General features: G+C 41.8%; 1 protein-coding gene across 1 annotated transcript in view; it reads left to right on the top strand.

The window, feature by feature from the left end:
- ADAMTS20 (ADAM metallopeptidase with thrombospondin type 1 motif 20) overlaps nucleotides 1-23,417 on the top strand; it is a gene marked incomplete at its 5' end in the record, with an annotated part of 339,654 nt that overhangs the window by 142,053 nt on the left and 174,184 nt on the right. Inside the window, 6 exon segments of the mRNA XM_029617296.1 lie at nucleotides 2,282-2,446; nucleotides 10,569-10,688; nucleotides 12,007-12,114; nucleotides 18,244-18,408; nucleotides 18,506-18,799; nucleotides 19,219-19,380. Coding sequence (XP_029473156.1) covers nucleotides 2,282-2,446; nucleotides 10,569-10,688; nucleotides 12,007-12,114; nucleotides 18,244-18,408; nucleotides 18,506-18,799; nucleotides 19,219-19,380 — 1,014 coding nt within the window.

Genomic DNA, 23,417 nt, shown 5'->3' with positions numbered 1-23,417 from the left:
ATTTTTCCATCACCTTGGCTATGAACGGGAGATTGGATATTGGACGGAAGTTGGTAGGATCGTTGGGGTTTAAGTTAGGTTTTTTTAAGAGCGGTTTGATGGATGCAATTTTCAGGTCGTCAGGATAGATTCCTTGTGCTAGTGAACAGTTAATGATGTCTGTCAGAGCGTTTGAGATGGTGTCTGGTATTAGCAGGAGAAGTTTGGATGGGATGTGGTCTGATGGGTGTGATGAGGGTTTCATTTTCTTCAATGCCGAGAGTATCTCTGACGTAGAGAATAGTTCGAAGGATTGTAGAGTAGTGTCTTTGTTGTGATGGAAGTATAGGTTGGATGGTTCTGAAGAGTTGGGTCTCAGCTGTGTTATCAGGTTGGAGATTTTGTTGCTAAAGAAGAGGGCCAATTCCTCAGCTTTCTCTTGTGCTAGGTTGGCAGGGATGTCCTGAGTAATGGCTTGTGTTAAGTTAGATACATAAGCAAATAGGGCTTTGGAATCAAAAATAATATGGTGGATCTTCTGTGCAAAGAAGTCCCTTTTTGTTTTTAATGTGGCGTTTTTGTATTGGTGTAGTGCGAGTTTGTAAGCGGAGAGGGTGGTCGGTGTTGGTGTTTTCCGCCATTTGCTTTCCTTCTGTCGGAGGGAGTGTTTGTGTTTTTGAAGTTCTTCGTTAAACCAAGGTTGTCTTTTGGCAGTGTTCTGTTTGAGTTTTTTTGTTGCCAGTGGACAGAGTTTGTTTGCTGCTGTTTCTGTTATCTTGGACCAAGAGTGAAGGGCTGAGTTGGCTGAGGTGATGTCTATGAGTGGGAGTTCTGGGACCAGATGATTGTGTAATTCCTCTGATGTGCAGGATTTCCTGTATATAAATTCTGGAAGTGTGACACATTTTTTGCTTGTTTGTTCCAACGAAAAGGCCGAAGATATTAGAGTATGGTCAGACCACGGGATTGGTATGCATGTGGGTGGAGTTGAGTGTGAGATGCTTGAGTTAACAAATATGAGGTCCAGGGTGTGGCCTGCTCTGTGGGTAGGTTTGTTTATGATCTGTTTGAAGCCTAAAGCCGACATGGCGGTTAGGAAAGATTCGCAATTGGTTGAGCGAATGGGGTCGTCGACGTGTAAATTAAAATCTCCCAATATTATGGCAGGACGATCCAGATTTAAGTGAGTTGCTGTTAATTCTAGTATGGGTGATGCATTGGAGTCCAGCAGGCCTGGGGGTGCGTAGATTAGAAGGATTTGCAGGTGGTCTGATTTGAATAGGCCTGTTTCGATTTTTGAGGGTGAGCTAATTGGGAGTTGAGTAATTTTTAGCTCTTTTTTGGCTGCTAGGAGGATGCGTATGGATTTGAATGTATAGTCTACATGTTTTCTTTTGCAAACCCACCCAAATCTTGCCCTTTTAATCCAATTAAATCCATGCGCCCTGTGGACCCACCACGTGTACTTTCTGCCAGACTAAGGGAAAGGGATTTTCAGAGAACCGGTTTACCTGAGAAAATCGCTGTTTACCTGGATAAAAGGCCTTGAAAATTGCTCTCTTACCTTTTTCTTAAAAAAAAATGTGGATTACCATCAACAGATATATCATGCTGTGATATCTTATTTGGTAATATCACGTTTTAAGGTTTGTGAATTTTAGAAACCAATTTTTGCTCCAGATTTTGCCCTTTGGAAAAGCAAGGTCCTTGACTTGGATATAAAACCACTGCCTTTGCTTGCCCTGAGAAGGGCTACACATATTTCTGGGATCCTTAGTGTAAATTCGTCCATCATCTTTCTGCCAAAGACAGACACGTGCTGCTGTAATCCTTGAGATAATATATTTTCTGCTACAGGAAAGGATCAGGACTTGGTTTATTAGTTTACTTCATTTTATTTACACAAATGTACAATACTTCAAGGTTGTAAGTTAAATGTTAAATGCTTAGTTCACATTGATATGATTATTGTTTTCTTTTAAAATTATTAACATGGATACAGTGAGAAAGATTTTACATAAGCAAGTGCCTTCTAAAGGAGCAATTGCCTTCAGAATTCTCTGCTGGCTGTTTTTCATGTTTCGGATATCGGATGGTATTTTCAATAAAATATGATGTTGAAAAAAATAATTTTGCAAACAGGGTATCCTGTTTTGTTACTTTGAGCTATAGTTTTTCAGCTCTAGGTTTGTTGAAATGAAACACACCCTGGCTTGTGTGGTCAAAAGAAAAATAGATATTGCACATAAATGACTTTACACTTTGATTAGTTGATTAATGGATTATTGTATTGCATCTCTAGTGTCTTGTGACATGTGGGAAAGGCACCAGGCATCGACATGTGACTTGCCAACTAAATGATGACAAGCTGGGAGATAACTTTTGTGATTCCAACACCAAGCCAGAATCAGTAAAGTCATGTGAGCTTCAAGAATGTGCATCTTGGCAAGTTGGAGCTTGGGAATCAGTGAGTAGAAAAACATCACCCTCATCCATTCAATTCACGAAGGCTGCATTCTGTAAATTTCAGTAGTGTGTAAAAAAATATGTGCAGGAAGAAATCTCCATGGGACAGAATTCAATATGTCCCAGGCCATCCTATTTTTTTTTTTTTTTTTGCATCATGAGAAAAATTGCTGTTAGATGAATATTTCCAAATAGTTGGTAATTTATACATTGCAAATGTTTTACAAATTGGGACCTGATACTGTATTAAAAGCAGCAAATTATATTTAAAGCAGCAATACTAGCAAAAAGAAAACAAAATCATCAATGTTATTTTCAGATAAAACACACAAAAACATTACAATCTCATATGTTCATTTGGATTTTTTAGTTTATTGCTCAACAGATAACCGAGTTTAAAGCTTTTAAAAGCACCATCTATTTAGCTACTCCCATCACTATGAAAGTGGGTAAATTAAAGTACTTATGTGTTGGTCCTGTTGTGCACACCCCGTCCGTGCTCAGCCTGCGCATGGGCCTGCTCACCTCGCTAGTTCCTCTGCAAGTCACAGGTTGGCCTCCCCAGCGGCAGCCACTAGCTCCTCCAGGCCTCGGCGTCCTGCAGCGATGGTCACCAGGCCTTCCACTGCACACCAGGCCTCAAGTCGGAGTTCAGCGTCCTCAGTGGTGTTGCCCTACGTGCGCGCGGACCGCCCAGCCTCTTGTAGGGCCAGGGGCGGGTCCTAGCTCCGCAGCACATCCTGATTGAATGTACTACATAAGGAAGTTCCTGCCTGCACTTCTTTGCCTTGGTAATCGGGTCGGCACTGTAAGTGTACTAGTTTGCCTCTGCATTCACAGTCTTGTTCCAGTCTTGTTCCAGCGTCCTACTGTTCCAGCCTTGTCCAGTGTCCTCCTGTTCCAGTGTCCTGTTCCAGCGTCTGTCTGTCCTGTCTCCCCAGGTAGTACTTTTGGACTGACTCTCTGGTACTGACCCTCTGCCTGCTCCTTGACCATTCTGCTCGCTGCCTGGTTCTTGACCTCTGCCTGCCTTGTGACCTCATCTGACCTCTGGAACCTGACCCCTGCTTTGTTGACTACTCTCGGACTGATTCCTGGTATCTGATCCCCCCTTTGTTGACTACTCCTCGGACTGATCCTCGGAACCTGACCCCTGCTGCCATTGACCACGTCTCCTGATTCTGTCTTTGTCCCTTGCCTCGTCATCGCCTACGCTGTACTGGCCTTTCCTGATCCTCCAGGCCTACAGCCTAGTGACTGACTGCGCTTCCTTGTTGCTCGTGGGCACGCCTGTCTATTACCTCTCTGGGAGACCCTGCGAGACCCACCTAAGTCCAAGCGGCCCAGGTCCCTATGGGCTCCACCTGGGGGGGCCATGGGCTTCCAGTAGTGAAGCTCATCCTAGCCTCTGTCTCCTCCTGTTCTCTGCCCCCTGGGGGCAGGTGCTTCCTGGTCTCTACCAGGGAGCTGTACCACTCTGCTCCAGGACAAGGGTCCACCTCCAAGTGCAACAGGTCCTTAGCAGAGCCCCATAGTGTTCAGGCTAATGTCTGGAAAATTTCCATAACTGTAGACTTTAATAAAAGGAACACATTTTTTAGGACTGTGAACAGAAGGGTACAAATGAGAACAAAAGAGGAAGAAGCAAAGAAGCAGAAGAGCCAAGCAAAAGAAAAAGGGATTTTTGGAGACACTCTATAGTACTGCTGCTTTAATGAAATATTATAAAATGTAATTTCTTTTTCAATTTAAATTAGGCCTTATTTGAAGAGTTTTCAAATTCAATATAGAGTTCAGTTTTCTTATTCAATACAAAACAGTCACATGCATATGACACAAAGGGGCTGATGCAATAAATATGCGCAGAAAGCGGGCGCTGAACAGTCAGCGCCTGCTTTCTTAACGTGCCCCCGGCGCCCCCAAGGGGGGGCGCCTTGCAATATTTAAATTAGGGGGTCATGTTAATAAGGAGGTGCTAGGGATGCGCAAGCAACTCTAGCACCTCCTTGCTAATGAGAACCCGATTGGCGTCGGTTTTCCTAAACGCCGCACAGCCACATAGCCAGGGGTTCAGGAAACAGATGCTTGTCATTTGAGCGTCTGTTTCCTGCACCCGACTGCTAGTGGGGTTTTTTTTTCTATTTTTTAACTTTATTTAATTTTGTTTTTCCTCCTACTTAATATCAGAACGATATTAAGTAGGAGGCAGTACAGAAAAGCAGTTTTTTCTGCTTTTCTGTACTGGTTTAAGGAGCGCTCAGCAATTAATGCCTGCTCGATTGTGAAGACAAATGGTGAGTAGACATACGTGTTTTCTGTAACACAGTGACTTACAGATGGTAGCAGTGTGAGAACGAAAGATAGTAGTGCGGAGAAGAATAGCAAACATGCTTCTGAGCTACCTGCCATGAAAGGGGAAGTTGAATGTGAGGCCTATCAGGCAAAGTAGCATTTTGCTGAAGCTGGCTGCCCCTCAGCATGCTCTCCTGGCATCGTGCAGGTTGACATGGTGGATCTGGGGGGAGATCTGGACGTATCTCCATTGGTACTTCGTGTCATACAGCAAGATTATGGAATACACAGCAGAGCAGCACTATCTCTGCCACCCATCTTGTCCAAACAGCGAAAGTGACTTTTGAGAAGTCTGAAAGTGCATTTAATTACACATTGGGTAGCACATAAGGCATCGTTGTACCTCCTCTCTGCTGGCATGTTCGGACTGGCAATGGGAGTGAGAAGGTAGAACCAAAAGAAATAGATGCCGGATATCCTTTAAAATGCTTTATTTTGGTGGAGACGTATTAAAATTGCCCGACTCTGGCCGAGTTTCACCACTTATTGAGTGGCTGCCTCAGGGGCTACGATAAATACAAATTGAAAAATTATATAGACATAATTAAAACAAGTGAACATTAACAATGTGACTTACAAAATAAATAACTTACAAAAGTAAAACAACTTAAAACTAATGTGACATTAATACACCAACATATAAAATGATGAAATATAAATTGAAACATCAGACTTAAAGGAAGGGTAACTGTGTTAAATTAAATTAAAATAACACCTGTATACGTTAGGAAATAAGGAATCAAGTTGAAGTAAAACCACCTAAAATAGCATAAAAATATTTTAAATGAAATTGACTTAATGCAATCTAGAGGACTGATGATACGTTGTGTTTCGTATATAAATACAGAATTGTATGTTTGACTAGGTTGTGGACAAAAAGAGCTTCACAATGATCTCAGGTTCTTATAATAAAGCAGGCGTCCATGTTATCCACTTAATATGCCCTACCCTCAAACTGAAATATCCTCTCAGAGGTTTTGTTTTAGTATTTGCACTGAACTATGACTTGTGACTCCTTTTTCTACAATTTAAGAATGTAGTGGTTGAAAGACTACTTTAGAAATTTTTGTTGTGAAGCCAGGTACTTGAGAATAATTAATCCAGAAATGAACTGTGAACCCATGATTTTAAAAGGCTGGTACACAGCAGCTAAAATGCTGTTTGGGGTTTAGGGGGTTGTGAATCCTAGCTGTACTGGTGTCCTGCCGTGAAATATATCTGGTTTCTATTTCACTCCCATGCTGGCCTGTCCCAGCTAGAGAAGCTGATGTATGAAGCTGGAAGCTGTATTTGGTGCTGCTGCTGTATTTGGCAGGCACCTGGGCTCTTCAGAGAATTAAACTGGTATGCATTAGTCCTTTTAAATCGGTTTTCAGCTGTTGGTATTAGAAGTTATGTCCTGTGTGGCATCCAGTAATAACTTGTAAACATTCTTTTAGCTGCTACATTATTAGGGAAAAACAATACAACATAAATTGCCTCATTATGAGACAAATTCTATACCAAGGACTGAATTCTAGAGGAGGAGGATGGAACCTTTTAAGGGCATATGTTCTGGTAGCTGGATGCCTGTTGGATACCTTAATTTCAGAATCCTCTCATTAAACAGCAGTGAGCAGGATTAACGCCGTTTCTGACTGGGCCACACACAAAAATACACAGTGAAAAACATCAACAGCACAACTTCCACTTACTCAGCTTTTTACTTTCCAAAAATAACATTTAACTGTACTTTTGATTGGTGGGTTTTTAAAATTTTTATTTTACTACTTTTAACTCCCCCCTGCGGGAACACTTTCCCTGATGAGGACTGTATCGCTCACCCACAGTGGGAGAAAACTTGAGCACTGTGGATTGAGGGCAGGAAACTCTCCTGCGGGGCCTCCAAGAAGATTTCACAGTTGAACAAGATGCAAAAACTCCATCCAAAATAAAAAACCGAAACACTCTGTTCCATACGGAAAAAATATTTACTTAAGTTAAAAAAAAAAAAAAAAAAAAAGTCCAGCAGGTACAAAAAAGTAATAAAAAGTACAAGAAATAGTTCTCCTCAACAGTAGATAGCACAATAAATCAAAGGCCGTTCTTATGTACTTCTCCAATTCCTCATGCACCTTTAAAAAATCAAGCAGGAAAAAACTTGGAACTTAATATTCAGTGCCCCTTAGCCGGTTAAGTTCTAACTTATAGGAGATTCATCAAGCTGCAATAGGGCTACAATATCCGTTAAACAGCATATATTGCACAATAAATGCTATAATGCACAGTATAGCCCTATCGCTTAATGGGTGAGAGCCTTGAAAAAATTTGTTGCGCTTTTGTTTTCGTTCTGAGGGTGGGCCATTTCAGGTTCACCCCAGATCATTTTTTTCAAATTTGTTGCACCATTTCAGTAAAAAAAAAAAAAATTCAAAAAGAGCCCCCCCCCTCCTCCAGCGGATCCCCCGCCCCCCCCCCCCCAGGACTCACCACAAACACAGAGTGTGACCTCTCATGCCCAGGTCGGCTGCTGCCTTCATTCAAAATGGCACCGGCAGCCCTTTGCCTTTAACTTGTGACGGGGGTTGCCCAATGACACCAGTAGCCCCTGTCACAAAGGACAGCCGGCACCATTTTCAATGAGGGCTGCTGCTTGCCCAGGAGCACGATGGCACTCCCGTGCTCCCCACTAGACCATCAGGTATTTGTGGTGTGCTCTGGGGGAGTCCGCTGGTGGGGGGACTCCGTTTTTGAATAAATGGGAAGGGTTGGAGGTGGGTTCTGGGTTGTTCTGTTTTTAAGCTTGAATTTTTTTTAAAACCCCCAAAAAATGATGATAAAAGCATCACAAAATGTCTTCACTGTGGAGGGCAGCACAAACTTTTGTTTTTCCCAAAATGCAACAAAATAGGTAATATCACCTGTATTTCCTATTTTGTTGCAAATGACTTCTTACCTCTACTATCTCAGCGATATCACAATATTTATTTTATTTATTTATTTAGAGTTTTTATATACCGGCAATCATGAAAACATATCTTGCTGGTTTACATAGAATGGGGGTGCAATAAAATACATAGAACTTAAGAACATAGAACTAGAACTGTGGTGACAGAAGGTACAGTTACATTTAACAAAGGTGGCCAAACTTGGAGTAGGAAAAATAGAAAAGAGGATAGAAATGGTTAAACAATATACAATTTAAATGTAGTATACAAAATAAATGTTATAAACAAACGGCAAGGTGATTTAGGAGTTATTGGATTGTGTCATTGAGTTGTGTCCGGAAAGGCTTGCTTGAATAACCAAGTCTTAAGTTTTTTCCTAAAATTTGGGAGGCGGGGCTCCTGTCTGAGGTCTGTAGGAATGGAATTCCACAGTAGAGGGCCAGCTGTGGAGGTGGCACGATCTCTTACGGTGATGTGTTTGGTCGTTTTCGCTGGGGGAACCAGGAGGGAACCTCTATATGCATCTCTGGCAGGTCTAGTGGAATTATGTACTTGGAGAGGGAATTGGAGATCGAGAGTGGTGAGTTGATGTATCGTTTTATAGGTGATAGTTAAGGCTTTATACATGATGCGGAAGTATACGGGTAACCAATGAAGCTCTTTCAGGATGGGTGAAATGTGGTCTCTTTTCCTTGCGCCTGTCAGAATACGGGCAGCTGAATTTTGAACCATCTGTAGTGGTTTGGAGTATGATGAAGGTAGACCTAGCAATAGGGAGTTGCAGTAGTCCAGTTTCGAAAATATGACTGCTTGGATGATCGTTCTGAAGTCTTGAGCGTGGAAAAGAGGTCTTATCCTTTTCAGGACCTGGAGTTTATAGAAACAGTCTTTGGTTGTTTTGTTGATGTGTGCCTTGAAGTTTAGCCGGTTATCTATTATCACTCCTAGGTCTCTAGTTTGTGTGGTAGGAAGATTGGTGGGAAGAGTACTGTTGTTGGTGTTGTTTTCAGGCGAGATAAGAAGGATCTCAGTCTTGGAGGAATTTAAGATGAGGTGTAAACTGTTGAGTAGTTGTTTGATTTTTTGGTGGCATGATTCCCAGTAGTCAAGAGTATTAGAGTATGTGTCTTTGATAGGGATGATGATTTGGATATCGTCTGCGTATAGAAAAAACTTTAGATTGAGGTCGGTGAGAAGTTGGCATAGAGGAAGAAGGTAAATATTGAATAGAGTCGGAGATAATGAAGAACCTTGTGGGACTCCTATGGTAGAGTCAAATCTTGAGGATTCCTTGTTTTGGAGTTTGACTTTGTAACCTCTATTGTTGAGAGAGGTTTTAAACCAGGAAAGGATGGTGCCTCTGATTCCTATGGATGACAACTGGTTTAGGAGGATAGCGTGGTTGACCGTGTCGAACGCTGCGGATAAGTCTAGCAAGATCAAAAGGAATGAGTTTCCTTTGTCGAGGCCCAGTAGGAGATGGTCTGTCAAAGAGATAAGGAGAGATTCTGTGCCTCGGTTTTTTCGGAATCCGTGTTGTGGGGCGAAGAAGAGATTATTGTCTTCGATGTAGTTTGACAGTTGAGAGTTGACTAGTTTTTCCATGATCTTGGCGATGAATGGGAGGTTAGCTATGGGTCGGAAGTTGTTGGGGTCCTTCGGGTCAAGGTTGGGTTTCTTTAGGAGTGGTGAGATTGAGGCCATTTTGAGATCATCTGGGAAGGATCCTTGGGCTAGAGAGCAGTTGATGATGTTTGTTAATGATGTGGCTATTGAGTCAGGAATAGATAGGAGTAGTTTGGTGGGGATGTGGTCAGCAGGATGAGACGAAGGTTTCATTCTTCTCAGGATGGTTTGTATCTCAGTGGTTTGTATCTCAATGGAATATTGTTTGTATCTCAGTGGAATATCTCAGTGGAATATCTCAGTGGTTTGTATCTCAATGGAATATGGTTTGTATCTCAGTGGAATATTGTGAATATTTTAGGCCTGAAATTCACACCTATTACAATGAGTGGCTTTGCATGGCATTTGCATGCATGAATTTTATAAATCCATGCAAAGCAGCTCATGCATACCTAATCCTATGTAACTAAAATAACACAGTTGACTTAGAAATTTGTCAGCCATGTCATTTTATCTACTCCTTTTTTAAAAAGTGAATCTACCGCAAGAACACCCAGAACCCAACGTGGGTCCTGATGCTCCTGTGATAGAATTAAAGAGCCATGCAGCCCATCATGGCTTCTCCCTAAAAGATAAGAAAAAGTTACCTGTTTTCTCTTTTTTCTCACTTTTCACAATATTTTTTAAATCAGATGTCTGCATTTTTTTATTTTGCTATAATAGAACTAAGTAGACTGCAAAAATGCAGGTGTTCACATAGCCAGGTTAGTCTGGTAGGCTACGCAGGTATCCAAGGGGACTAGATGTTCTGACTCAGCCATGCTGGTATTGATATCTGTTTAGATTATTAGAAAGCTTTTTGCTTAGACACGGGAAGGGAGAGGTGCTGGGTATAAATTAAATAGGGGATCTTCATGCTTATCTACCCAAGAGGGTAGAGGACAAAGGAGGAAGTCCCAGATAGGAATGATATCTCTTAGAGGCAGCCACACTGTATGGCTGGCAGCTAGGGTATATCCTTGGCACATGGACAGGGATAACAGTACAGACTGGATGGGTCAGTTGATCTTTTTCGAATGTCTTCTTTTATGTTACTGTGTAGAACATTTGGAATTATAAGCTCCTTCAAACCCTCCCGTTCACCGATTCACTTGGAACTATCTTGCATGCTTCAATGTCTTTGTACGCACTTGCTGATAGCGTCTATACTTTTCACAGTGCACTGTGACTTGTGGACATGGGAATCAAATGCGTGTTGTTAGATGTGTCCTGGGAATGTACAGTACTATTGTGGATGTCAAGGAATGTAATGCTGCTTCTCGACCTAGAGACAGACAAGTGAGTGACAACATTTCCGACAAAACTTCTGTTTTGGGAGGGAGTTGAAACATGGGTGCATTAATATCCAAATTTTCAGTAACATATCAACTGGATATATTTTATGATGCATGATGTGCAGAAATAATTTTTCATGAAGAATTCTGAACAGTTTTGCAGGAATGTTTAGTAATTTCCCAATGCTAAGAATGCTAAGAAGGATTTCCTAATAAAACAATCAGGTCGATACAGTAAAGTGTGCTCCGTCGGAGCGCACTGTCAGCCTGCTCTGGACGCGTGTTTTCCCTTACCCCTTATTCAGTAAGGGGAGGAAAACACGCGGCCCACCCGTGGCACCTAATAGCGCCCTCAACATGCAAATGCATGTTGATGGCCCTATTAGGTATGCGCGCGGGATCCAGTAAGTAAAATGTGCAGCCAAGCCGCACATTTTACTCTAAGAAATTAGCGCCGACCTTTGGGTCGGCGCTAATTTCTTCCGGCGCCAGGAAAGTGCACAGAAAAGCAGTAAAAACTGCTTTTCTGTGCACCCTCCGACTTAATATCATGGCGATATTAAGTCGGAGGTCCCCAAAAGTAAAAAAAAGTAAAAAAAAATAAAAAAATTTGAATTCGGCCCACAGCTGTCGGGCCGAAAACCGGACGCTCAATTTTGCCGGCGTCCGGTTTCCGAGCCCGTGGCTGTCAGCGGGCTCGAGAACCGACGCCGGCAAAATTGAGCGTCGGCTGTCAAACCTGCTGACAGCCGCCGCTCCTGACAAAAAGGAGGCGCTAGGGACGCGCTAGTGTCCCTAGCGCCTCCTTTTCCCCGTTTTTCCCGCGTCACCTCATTTAAATACTGAATCGCCCGCACCGGCGAGGGGCCGGTGCGCGCGCCGGGAGAGCGGGCGTTCGTCCGCTCTCCCGCGGTCTTACAGTATCGACCTGAATGTTGGAAGCTAAAATGCTTTGCCAGTTATGTAAAATGTATATTGTATTTTATCTATATTTTGTTACTACTTGAGCTGTGTAGTATGTAAAATCCTGCATGTGGGTATTGCATGTAGTAAGTTACTTACATGCAATAGGGAAAAAGACAGACAGGATTCCCACAAGTGTTTTTCTATAAATTCCCATGAATATAAAGCAGGCTGAACAGATAATGACCTTGTTTGCAAATTAGTGGAAATAAATCTCGGCATGCCATTTTGCAAACATTTTATTTGGGATCAAGAAAAAAAATAAAACTCTATCAGATTACAATAAAAAAATATTATAGCTCTATAACAATGTGCCTTTTAGCCTTTAATTCTGATTTATTCTATAACTGTTTACACAGGATTGTGAGCTGCCTTCATGCTCAGAAGCCGCTGTTGTAATAAATACATCTGTTCCCATCATTCACAGGGGAAAAATATCTCAGTGGCGATATGGATCATGGACACCAGTAAGTTGTTGCTTTGTACATTCAATTAATCCTGTTTCTGGTGGACTCAGCCAGGTGCAAAACAGCATGGGAAGTTGTAAAGGATTAAGCAGTTTGAGCTTTATTCCTCTCACTGATGATGAACATCTTTTTCTCTATAATTTTTTTTTTGAGACAACATTATGGCTCCTAACTTTTGGAGTTGGGCTCCTTTCAAAAATTTACTAGGTCTGAGTCCTTGAATTTAGGATCCTAGTTTCATTAGACTTCTAAATTAGGATTAAAAAACGTGGGTAGCTACGGGGGTGGAGATATGGTGGGGAAACAAAGTTAGGAGCTTAGCACTGATTTTCAGAACGAGGCTCCTAATTTAGGGTCCTAAATATAGGTAAATGAATAGCAGGCCTAAATCCAGGACCCTAAATTTTAGGGACCTAAAGTTTTGTTAATTCCCTAAATTCAAATGACAATAGGTTGAAAACAGAATCAGAAGCCTAAATTTTGGAGCTCAGCATTTTTTTGAATATTGGCTCCATATTAAGTTTTTCTGTGAGTGAAAGATAGGTTCTTTGTATTCTACTTTGCAGACTCTGTATATTTCTTTATGCAAATATTTGCTAAGGTCAGATTTCTGCTATGTATTATATTCATCATAGTTGATCCACCATAATGGTAAGAGAATTTTTCATAAATTCTAAACATGTTTCATCTCAGGAATTAAAAAGAAATAGTATGAAGATTTTCTTTGTTTTAATTGATGATTATTTGTTATGCTACTAAAATTGTACCATGTCTTGAGCTTTAGATAAAAAGGTAGGCGACAGTTATAATTATCAGATCAAATCAAGTTTATTTAATATTTAAACATTAGTAGATGTGAATCGGGTAATTTGGAATCTGTTTCCCTGTCCATTGCATGTGTAGATTTTTTACAGCTGAGAGAAGGGTATACTTTGATTAATGACCAGAGTTAAAATTTCTGGTTCTTTCCAGTTTTTATGATCTTTATCCAGTACTGCATGACGTTGAAATAGTGTCAATCAGCTTCATTTGCATCAAATGCTTTTGTATAATAATGCACATGATTATCTTGCAAGATTGTCAACATTAATTTGAGGAACTAGTAGCATCAGAAATCTTAGTAATGATAAAATAATGTACATGTTTGAGAACGATACATTACTAATCTACCTTATAAATGGCCTGTGACCGACGGCCCGCAAATGCGCAGTAGAGCGCAGCTCTACTGCGCATGTGCGGGCAAGGATGTAGATCAGAAAAAAAAAATGGCGGTGGGGCCGCAGGAGCGGGAGGAGAAGCAGCTGCGCCGCGCGCGCGGTGCCGCTGCTTCTCCTCCCCAGATCTGCCGGCAGATCTCGGGGGGGGGGGGGTGTCACTCCCGCGCCCCCCCCACCGAGATCTGCCGGCAGATCTCGGGGGGGGGGGTGTCACTCCCGCGCTCCCCCCCCCGAGATCTGCCGGCAGGAGCGGGAGGAGTTAGTGGAGCCGGGTGAGGGTTGCGGGAAGTCGCGCTTACGGCGCCGGGAGGAAATGGAGGTGGGTGAAGGGAGGGAGGGAGGGAGAGGGGGACTGAGTGAGTGGAAGGGAGGGAGGGAGAGGGGGACTGAGTGAGTGGGAGGGAGGGAGAGGGGGGACTGAGTGGGAGGGAGTGAGGGAGAGGGGGGACTGAGTGAGAGGAGAGGGAGGGTGGAGAGGAGTGGGTGGGGGAGGGGGGTGGTGAAGAGTGAGGGGAGAGAGAATGAGGGGGAGGTGAGAGACAGAGGGATGTAGCCCGTTTTAACGGGCTTTACGGCTTGTATATAATAAAACATATGCAATATAGAAATATATAGCAATAATGAGGTCCATATTCAAAGTGCTTTGTCCAACTAAATTGGGATTTAAGTGTCCCATCAGTCTGAATGTCCCCAGGTTATCTGGCTAAGTGATTAGCCAGATAAAATTTATACGGATAACTTAAGGGCAGTCCCACAAATCTGGATAAGTTAGCCAGATAACACTGATATTCAGGATTCTCCAGCTTAGTTATCTAGATAAGTTTAAGATTGCCTCAGAGCAGTCATTAGGTTATCCAAGTATATGTACTCAGATAAATTGAACCTTATCTGGCTTTATTCAGAACAAGTAAGAAGAAAAACACTTCCACAGCCAGTAGGCCCAATCCCTAAATTTGACCACCAAAAATAAATAAATATCATAGTGGGGGCTTGGAATGATGTCACCCTGCCAAGATGGCTGCCTACGGACTGAGCTACCTACCGTATTTTTCGCTCCATAAGACGCACTTTTTTTTCCCCAAAGGTGGGGGGAAAATGTATGTGCGTCTTATGGAGCGAATATAAAAAAAAAACCAAACAAAAATCTAACAAACACCCCCCCCCCCCCCGACTCCCCCAAGACCTGCCGAATTAATTTCCTGCAACCCCCCACCCTCCTGACCCCCCCAAGACCTGCCAAACGTCCCTGGTGGTCCAGCGGGGGTCCAGGAGCGGTCCGGGAACGATCTCCTGGGCGTGAGCCGTCGGCTGCCAGTAAACAAAATGGCGCCGACCGTCGGCTGCCAGTAAACAAAATGGCGCCGACGGCCCTATGCCCTCACTATGTCACTGAGACCGACCAATAGCAGCGGTCGGTCTCAGTGACATAGTGAGGGCATAGGGCCGTCGGCGCCATTTTGTTTACTGGCAGCCGACGGCTCACGCCCAGGAGATCGTTCCCGGACCGCTCCTGGACCCCCGCTGGACCACCAGGGACGTTTGGCAGGTCTTGGGGGGGTCAGGAGGGTGGGGGGTTGCAGGAAATTAATTCGGCAGGTCTTGGGGGGGTCAGGGGGGTGGAGGTTGTTAATTTAAAGGGTTGGGATGGGGGTTTGGGGGTTCCCACAGAAAGAAAAATTTTCTGATCTGGGGAGTGGACCGAAATGGCCCTCCCCAGACCCGAAAACAAAATGGGGAGAAAAAAAAAAAACTATGCACTCCCCTAATTTGCTCCATAAGACGCCCAGACGCAGAGCCGGTTTAGCACAATTTTTTTTTTTTAAATTTTCCCCCTCTGAATCCTAGGTGCGTCTTATGGTCAGGTGCGTCTTATGGAGCGAAAAATACGGTATGTTGATTCTTTAAAACTCTGGATTTCACACTTTTTATAAGTCTCCTGCCTATTTAACTGCTTCTCCTTGTACTTGCCTCGTATGAATTCATTCCATTCAGAGGATGCATGAAACAATCTCCCAGTGGAGGTGGTAAACACAAAAACAGTATCTGGATTCAAGAAAGCATGAGATAAATACAGGGAATCTCTAAGGAAATGATGGGAATCCTAAAACTAAATTAATTATGGTATTTTTCTGCTGTCATGTTTCTGTTTCCCCTTAATATTATAGAATGAATTCCATATGGCCTCGGGACATTATCCACCTCCCCCACCACTTGGCCCTTGGATAGCCAGATCTCCACTCCCCCCCCCCCCCCCCCCCAATAGTGACTTGAGTTTGATCCATGGATCTTACCTGTCATATGGCTAGAGCAAGATGAGGTCGGGGCCATTTTGGAAAATGGCACTGACTGGGACAGGTGTGAGGGTTCACCTGTCCCTGATACAGGACCCATGATAAGGTAAGGGGGGTCTCTAGAGGAAGGCTGGAGGGAGGGGGGATCTGTCTATAGAGGGCCAAAGGCAGGGAAGTGGGCTTGTCTAACAGGGGTTGGGGCTGCCACTATTGGGGGGGGGCCTGGGGGCGGGTGAGGGAGATCTGTCTATGGGGGGCCAGGGGATCCATCTATCAGGGGGCAGAGGGAAGGGGGGCTGCTGCCGCACACATATTTTAAACTTTATTTTTATTTTGGAGGAGTCGGGGCTGCCTCAACTAGCAGCCCATGGTTGAAACGTGGGTCAGCAATGACCCCCTTTCAGTCTCCCCATTTGGCCATGGTTTATTTTTTGGGTGACCAGCGGCCCTTTAAGACACTGGCAATCCCATGAGGTTGGTGCTGCCATCGCGTTAAAGGGCTGCTCGCCATGGTCTTTTGTGTCAAGGTGTTTGGTTGTGACACAAACAATGCGCCATTGAATCTTGATGTTTTTGGGGGGGGAGGGGCCCCACTATTGCAGCATCACCCCTTCCCCCACAATAGTGGGAATCATTCTGTGAAAAACATTGTGGCTTAATGAATCTAGGGGTAAGTGACTGGCAGGCAGGGCAAGGATGTTTTGGAGAGGAGCAAACTAACAAGGTCATTTATCAAATCATATTATGGCGTTTTTACATATGTGTGAGAGAGAGGGAGAGAGAGAGCCTCCAGGGGTGGTACCATATTAAGTAGCTATTTATGCTACTATAGGAAGCTCACCTAGTAACTCAAAGTGAGGTTTAGGGAGTAGTGTAGGGTTTAGGGGCCACTTTTACATGCAGAGTGAGATGTACGGACAGAACATTACACTCTTGTGAAGATTTGATGTCCTTCGGAGTGAGGAAACTCACACAAAGATGAGATTTGTACAGTGTTCTCTCAACCCAGCTTGATGTTACCCAGGTAGAGAGTCCATCAAGCTAGGTTGAGAGAACATTGTACAAATCTCATCATTGTGTGAATTTCCTCTCTCCGAAGGACATCAAATCTTCACAAGAGTGTACTGTTCTGTTCGTACGCCCCTAACTCATACACTACTACCTAAACCTCACCTCGAGTTACTAGGTGGGCCTCCTATAGTAGCTTAAAAACAATAAATAAATAAATAAATAAATAAATAAATAAACTACTAGAAGGGCCTTGTAGCTTCTCTCTCTCTCTCTCTCTCTCTCTCAGTGGTGAAATGAGCACTGTGCACATTGTAATAATTAGGCTATTACCATAAAATACACCCCTTTTTCTATCACATGTGATATTTACAGCAGATTGATAAATCTAGGCCTTAGCCAGATAAGTTATCTGGCTAACTCAGATATTCAGACTACACACACACACACACACACACACACACACACATACACATACACACACACACACATACACACACACACACATATATATATATGAACACTAGGCCCCTCTGTGTTTGCTTACCATTGTTAGTATTGTTCATTGTTTGTGAGAGTTGTACATGAAATATTTTTAATGTATTTTTTTACTGTTTTATTGTTTATGCATGTGAAATGCTGATTTTATTATATCATTGACTGTATTGTGATTTCTTCATTTAATATTATTTATGTGTGTGAGATGTTATAATCTGCCCAGAACTCTAATGGATCCGAACAGAATAAAAACGTAAATAATAAAGTCACAGTTAGTTGAATAACTTAGCCGGTTAAATCTGGGTGGCCCATAGGGCTGTTCTAAAGTTAACTGGATAAACTTATTCAGCTAACTTTAAGATATGGGCTGAGTTGGCCGGATAAGTTAACTAGCCGAGGCACGGCGGCTGAATATCTGCTTCCATGTTTTTATTTAGTTTCTGCAGAATGACTTATAATGGACATTTTTAAAATTTTCTTCCCAGAGAGCCACTCCCACTGTGAATCACAGCAAATTTTGGAGTTGCTCTGCTTATCCTTATCAGAACCCTCTTATAAAATTTGTAAAGGTAGTTGTTAGACTAGATGTATAAAGGATAAGAGAGGATTTCACGAATGTGAGGAAATGAGAGAGATCACATTTAGAATTGTCTTAAAGCCGGCATTCTTTACAGTGCATGTGGGTATTTTTACCCACATACATTGCAGCCAGTGTTCAAAGGGAAACTACTTGCATTGTTTTGCTCTGAAAATCAGCAGCCACAAATTTCAGATGCTAAAAGTGTCTGCCTGCTTTGCATATGTGATATGTTCAGGTAGCCAAGTGGGGGCAAAATAGCACACGCACATTTGAAAACTGAATTTGTGTGTGCTGTTGTGCTCCCCCGATCTAAACATGCCCACAGAAATGCCACTTTTTAACTGGGCTAAAAGAATGCACTCGAAGGAAGTCCATGTGTCCTTTTAGCCCAGTCAGGGGGACAATTTTCAGACAGACTAGTTTATCTGAGTAAATCTGTATTTTCCCAGGTAAATGGCTCAGAATATGGCATATATGGCATAGACATATTCACAGCTTGAAGAAAGTAAGATTTTATCTTTTGTTTCTATTGTAGTGCTCTGTATCTTGTGGTAAAGGTAATCGTGCTCGCTATGTGAGCTGTAGGGATGTTCAGGGTGGAGTTGCAGATGAATCATTTTGTTCACACCTCCCCAGACCTGCTGAAGTTTCAATTTGTTTCGTTGAATGTGGAGAATGGCAAGTTGGAGATTGGTCACCTGTAAGTAACTTTAGAAATATCCATTTATCTTGATGTATGCCCATATATTTTTTGTTCTATTATTCTGTCATAAATTTTTTGGTTAATTTTTGGTTAGTGCCCTGTCTCTTGTGGTAATGGAAGGGTAACACGACAAGTTGTCTGTATCAACTACCGTCAACAAATAGATGAGGATTCCTGTGATCCTGAAGGCCGTCCTTCCGAAGAGCAAGAGTGCAACATGTCACCCTGTCTCCTTACAATTCACCAAGTCCCTAAAAAAGATGATGACATAGCCCATGTTCCACAACCAGAAAATCCTCAAATAAACAAGAGCTATAACCCACAAGTTAATGGAGATCAGTGGAGCCTTCCTAGAGGAAATCAATGGCGAACAGGACCATGGGGAACAGTAAGCAAAACGAACTGAAATTTACAAAATAACTATGTGCATATGTCTTACTGCTTTCTGTTTTGATCTCAAGTTAAACTGACCAGACAGAACACACACCCAGTAAAACTAAGTAAATGCCAAGTTTTAAAAAATAGAATTGAGAATGATTGAAAGTAGTTGTGGTGGTTTTCTGCCAGGTCATGCGAGGTCGCCAACCTGAAACCTTTTGAAATTTTTTTCCTTTTTCCTCATTGAGAAAAAGCAGAAGGGAAAGCTGCCAGCATCTTTTTTTTTTATTTAGAAAATGACCATTGATTAAAAGCCATGTGCAAGTCTTCCTCTCACTACTAGGCCAGGCCAAATACTTGGGAGATACTGGCATACATCACTTTGTATTTCCATGAGTAATACTTGAATTTACTTGTATATTTCTCCAGTGCTCGAGCACCTGTGCTAGTGGATTCCAGCGTCGTGCTGTAGCGTGTCAAGATGAGAAAGGAAGACATGCCGGCTATTGTGATGAGGCAACAAAGCCATCTGAGTCAAGGCACTGTGACTTTGGACCCTGTCCACAGTGGAACTCTGGCAGCTGGGGAGAAGTATGATTATTATTTAAAACATTTGCATGAGATCACCTTAATATCTTTGAGATACTTTAGAAAAGGTTTAAGGGATGTGAAGCACCCTTTATTTATTTTCAATTTTCTATAATGCCCCTCCCACAAAGAATGCAGAGTGGCGTGCAAATGTTAAATACAGCATTATATTAAATTGTCTAACAATAAAAAAAAAACCATACTGTAGTACTAAATAAATGAAATGCAGTACAAATTAAGGTAAACACCTTAAAATATCCTAGCAATATTAGATACTGGAACATTGTAGAATAAATAAAGTATTTAACTAAAAGTGGCAGAGAACAGCCATGTACAGTTTCCTGAAAACATTCAAATCAACTATAGCTATAAATTCCTGGGGAATTAAATTCCAGGAAAAGGCTTTCTTAGAGTTTCCAAAGCCTCGACAGGTACTATGCTGTCCCTTCCTCTGTTCAATCCCCACTCCACCGTCATCCCCTGCTTTACCCCAGTTAAACATACACTGGGCGCAAAAAAGAGTGTGGATTTCAGTGGGAACAATAATGCCACTGCAAAAGGAAAAAACATAAACTCCCCGTGGGCAGTGATCCTCCACTTGGAGAAAGCAATATTACATTGACAGACAGTGTGGAGCTCTTCCAAAAAATTGAGAGATTGCATCTTGATTGCAGGCTTATTCCCAGCAGTTTACATTATCTGCTGCTATATCATCCCTCAGAGAGTATGACGAGGAGAAATGTTGCCTAGGGCTGTTGAAGGAATGAGAAAGAAGCTAAACAAATAGATGCATAGGTTCATGTGTTCCATTGATGGCGCTATAATTTCAGACCATCGTATTGTAAAGAGTGACCCAAAGATGTAATGGCCTGTCAGAAGTGAGTCTGGATGTTTTTAACAGTAACAATGTGTTAGAAAGTTTGAGATTTACCGGTATGTATGGCTGCAGCATACTTGTTTTGGACAAGTGAGGTGTTTGGGAAAAGTGTGGGCTATGGCAAAAGTGGCCACACCTTGGGACATACAACAGGCTGGACAGGCATGACTACCAAGTAATGATCCGGCTATGAGATCCAGCTGCAATCCGACTGTGAGATCTGTGACTGGTTGTTCACCAAGTGACTAGTTGTTGGCTTTGATGGCTGGGACAGGCCTGTTCAACAGTACAATTTTAATACACATGCATGAAATGCATCCTGCTCTTTAATGGACTGGGGTGTCAACTCACACAAGAGAATGTTTATGCTGCATTCAGGGCTTGAATTTCAGGACAGCAATAAGGTTTTGGCAGATCCCTATCTCATGTTAGAAACAGTGAAAAGGACTTGGCCTCTACGGTCAATCTTCTGGCAGATTTTTTTGCCTATTTAGTGATGATGATATGAAATTCAGCATTATAGTTGTATGTACAGGTGAAGACGTAGTTACTCCATAGATATGTTAGTTTAGTTGGTGTAAAATTTAGTAAATTTTGTGGTTTACATTATTAGTATAAATTCTTGTTTTATGCTGCAGCTATGCACATCCAAATAAAAGAATGCTTTTCTTGATCAACCAGTAGGACGATAAATCATTAACATTTAAAAAAAATAGCATATAACAGTACTGGATAAATGAAATGCAGTATAAATTGAGGTAAATATGTTAAAATATGCAAATACTATTATATACTGAAACATTATAGAATAAATATAGGATTTAACTTAAAGAGGCAGAGAACAGCCAGATACAGTTTCCTGAAAAGATCTATGTATCAATTAATTAATGTATTTATTTATACATACAATATATAGCCCGCTGATCCACCAGTCTCAGCAGGTAACACAATGACTATAGATTTAAGCACCTAGAGAATTAAATTCCAATAAAATGGTCCTCTATAAGAAAAGACTTTCTTATAAGTTTCCATTAACCTAACTATAACTGGAACTTTCACCAAAGAGTGCTGTGATAAACATACAGTTCTCCCAGGAACATACACCTGTATTTGGAAACTAGGATAATCGGAGGCCAAGTTAATTAATGATTTATAATCCACGAAAGTGATTTCGAATTGGATTCTTTGACTCACTGCACAGTTATAAAATGGTTCCATGCTTTCTTTCTAGTAAGAAGGCGAGCAGTCATATTCTGTAGTATTTGAAGTCTTTGAAGCTGATATATGGACAAAGCTGCATATAAAGCATTGCAGTAGTCTAAATGTGATGTAATAAATTTGTAGACTACCACAACTATACCTTTTCTTTCTAAAAAAGGGCAAAGATTACAAATATTCCATAAATGAAATAACTGAGATTTTCCAACCTTGTCAATCTTTGTATGTAACGTTATTTAACATCCTTTTATGTGTTGGTAGTGCAGTAGCAAAAGCAAATGATTGGAATATGGATGGTTACACATATTGGATCCTGTGTGTTATCCCTTAGAAATATGCTTTCTTTTCACTGCACATTTTAGTGGATTCATTTTAGCCTGGATTGATGTAAATGCTCTGCACTAAGGGAGATTTTAGAACTGAATTCTTTTTACTTATGTTTGGGGAGGCCAATTTTCAGCCTCCCCCACAGAAAGTACCTGTGGGCCTACAAGTCTATTTTCAAAGGGAAACTCCACATGGAATTTCTTTTTTAAAATCTGGGGCAGGCTGATGCCATGGAGAGCATTTACCCTGCATATTTACCACATATGCAGGGTAAAGCAGTGAAAAGCAGATACAGAGATTTAAAATTGAAATCCCGGTGCTTACCTTCTCCGCACTGTCCTAACCCCACTCCCAGAATCCTCAGAAGGCTGGGGAAATTTTAAAGGAGGACTTCCTGCTAGTAATTCAATGGAAAATACCATTGAAAATAGTCCCCAATATTTTCAAGTGTTAAAATCAAATTATACTTTTAAGACATTCTGATCTTAAACAAAATGGAGATCATTTTCAAAAGGATTTACTATTCACTTCATAATAATTCCTAACATTCTGTTTGCTTTTTTTGACTGCCGCAGCACACTAAACCGATTTTAATGTGTTATCCACTATGACACCTAGATCTCTTTCCTGGGCGGTAACTCCTAATATGGAACCTAACATCATGTAATTACAGCATGGGTTATTTTTCCCTATATGCATTACCTTGCACTTATCCACATTAAATTTATCTCCCATTTGAATGCCCAGTTTTCCAGTCTCCTACAATTTATAACAATCTGCTTGTGATTTAACTACTTTGAATAATTTTGTATCATCTGCAAATGTGATTACCTCACTTGTCATATTCCTTTGCAGATCATTTACAAATATATTGAAAAGCACAGGTCCTAGTACAGATCCTTGAGGCACTCCACTGCCCATCCCCCCTCCACTGAGAAAATTGTCCATTTAATCCTGTTCTCTGTTTCCTGTCTTTTAGCCAGTTTGTAATCCACAAAAGGACATCTCCACCTATCCCATGACTTTTTACTTTTCTTAGAAGCCTCTCATGAGGAACTTTGTCAAATGCCTTCTGACAATCCATATACCCTACATCCACCGGTTCACCTTTATTTACATGTTTATTAACCCCTTCATAAAAGTGAAGCAGATTTTTGAGGCAAGTCTTGCCATGGGTAAAGCCATGCTGACTTTGTTCCATTATACCATGTCTTTCTGTGATTTTGATCTTTAGAACACTTTCCACTATTTTTACTGGCACTGAACTCAGGCTAACTGGTCTGTAGTTTCCTGGATCGCCCCTGGATCCCTTTTTAAATATTGGGGTTACATTAGCTATCCTCCAGTCTTCAGGTACAATATATGATTTTAATGATAGGTTACAAATTTTAACTAATAGATCTGAAATTTCATTTTTGAGTTCCTTCAGAATCCTGGGGTGTATACCATCCACTCCAGGTGATTTTCTACTCTTCAGTTTGTCAATCAGGCCATCTGAATCATTACCCATGGAAACCTTCTCCGGAACAGGTATCTCCCCAACAGCCTCTTCAGTAAACACTGAAGCAAAGAAAGCGTTTAATCTTTCTGCAATGGCCTTATCTTCTCTAAGTGCCCC

Source organism: Rhinatrema bivittatum, chromosome 9, assembly GCF_901001135.1.
Source record: "Rhinatrema bivittatum chromosome 9, aRhiBiv1.1, whole genome shotgun sequence".
Taxonomy (NCBI): Eukaryota; Metazoa; Chordata; class Amphibia; order Gymnophiona; family Rhinatrematidae; genus Rhinatrema; species Rhinatrema bivittatum.
The sequence above is the reverse complement of the archived record's forward strand: the minus strand, read 5'-3'. Positions and strand labels throughout refer to the sequence as shown.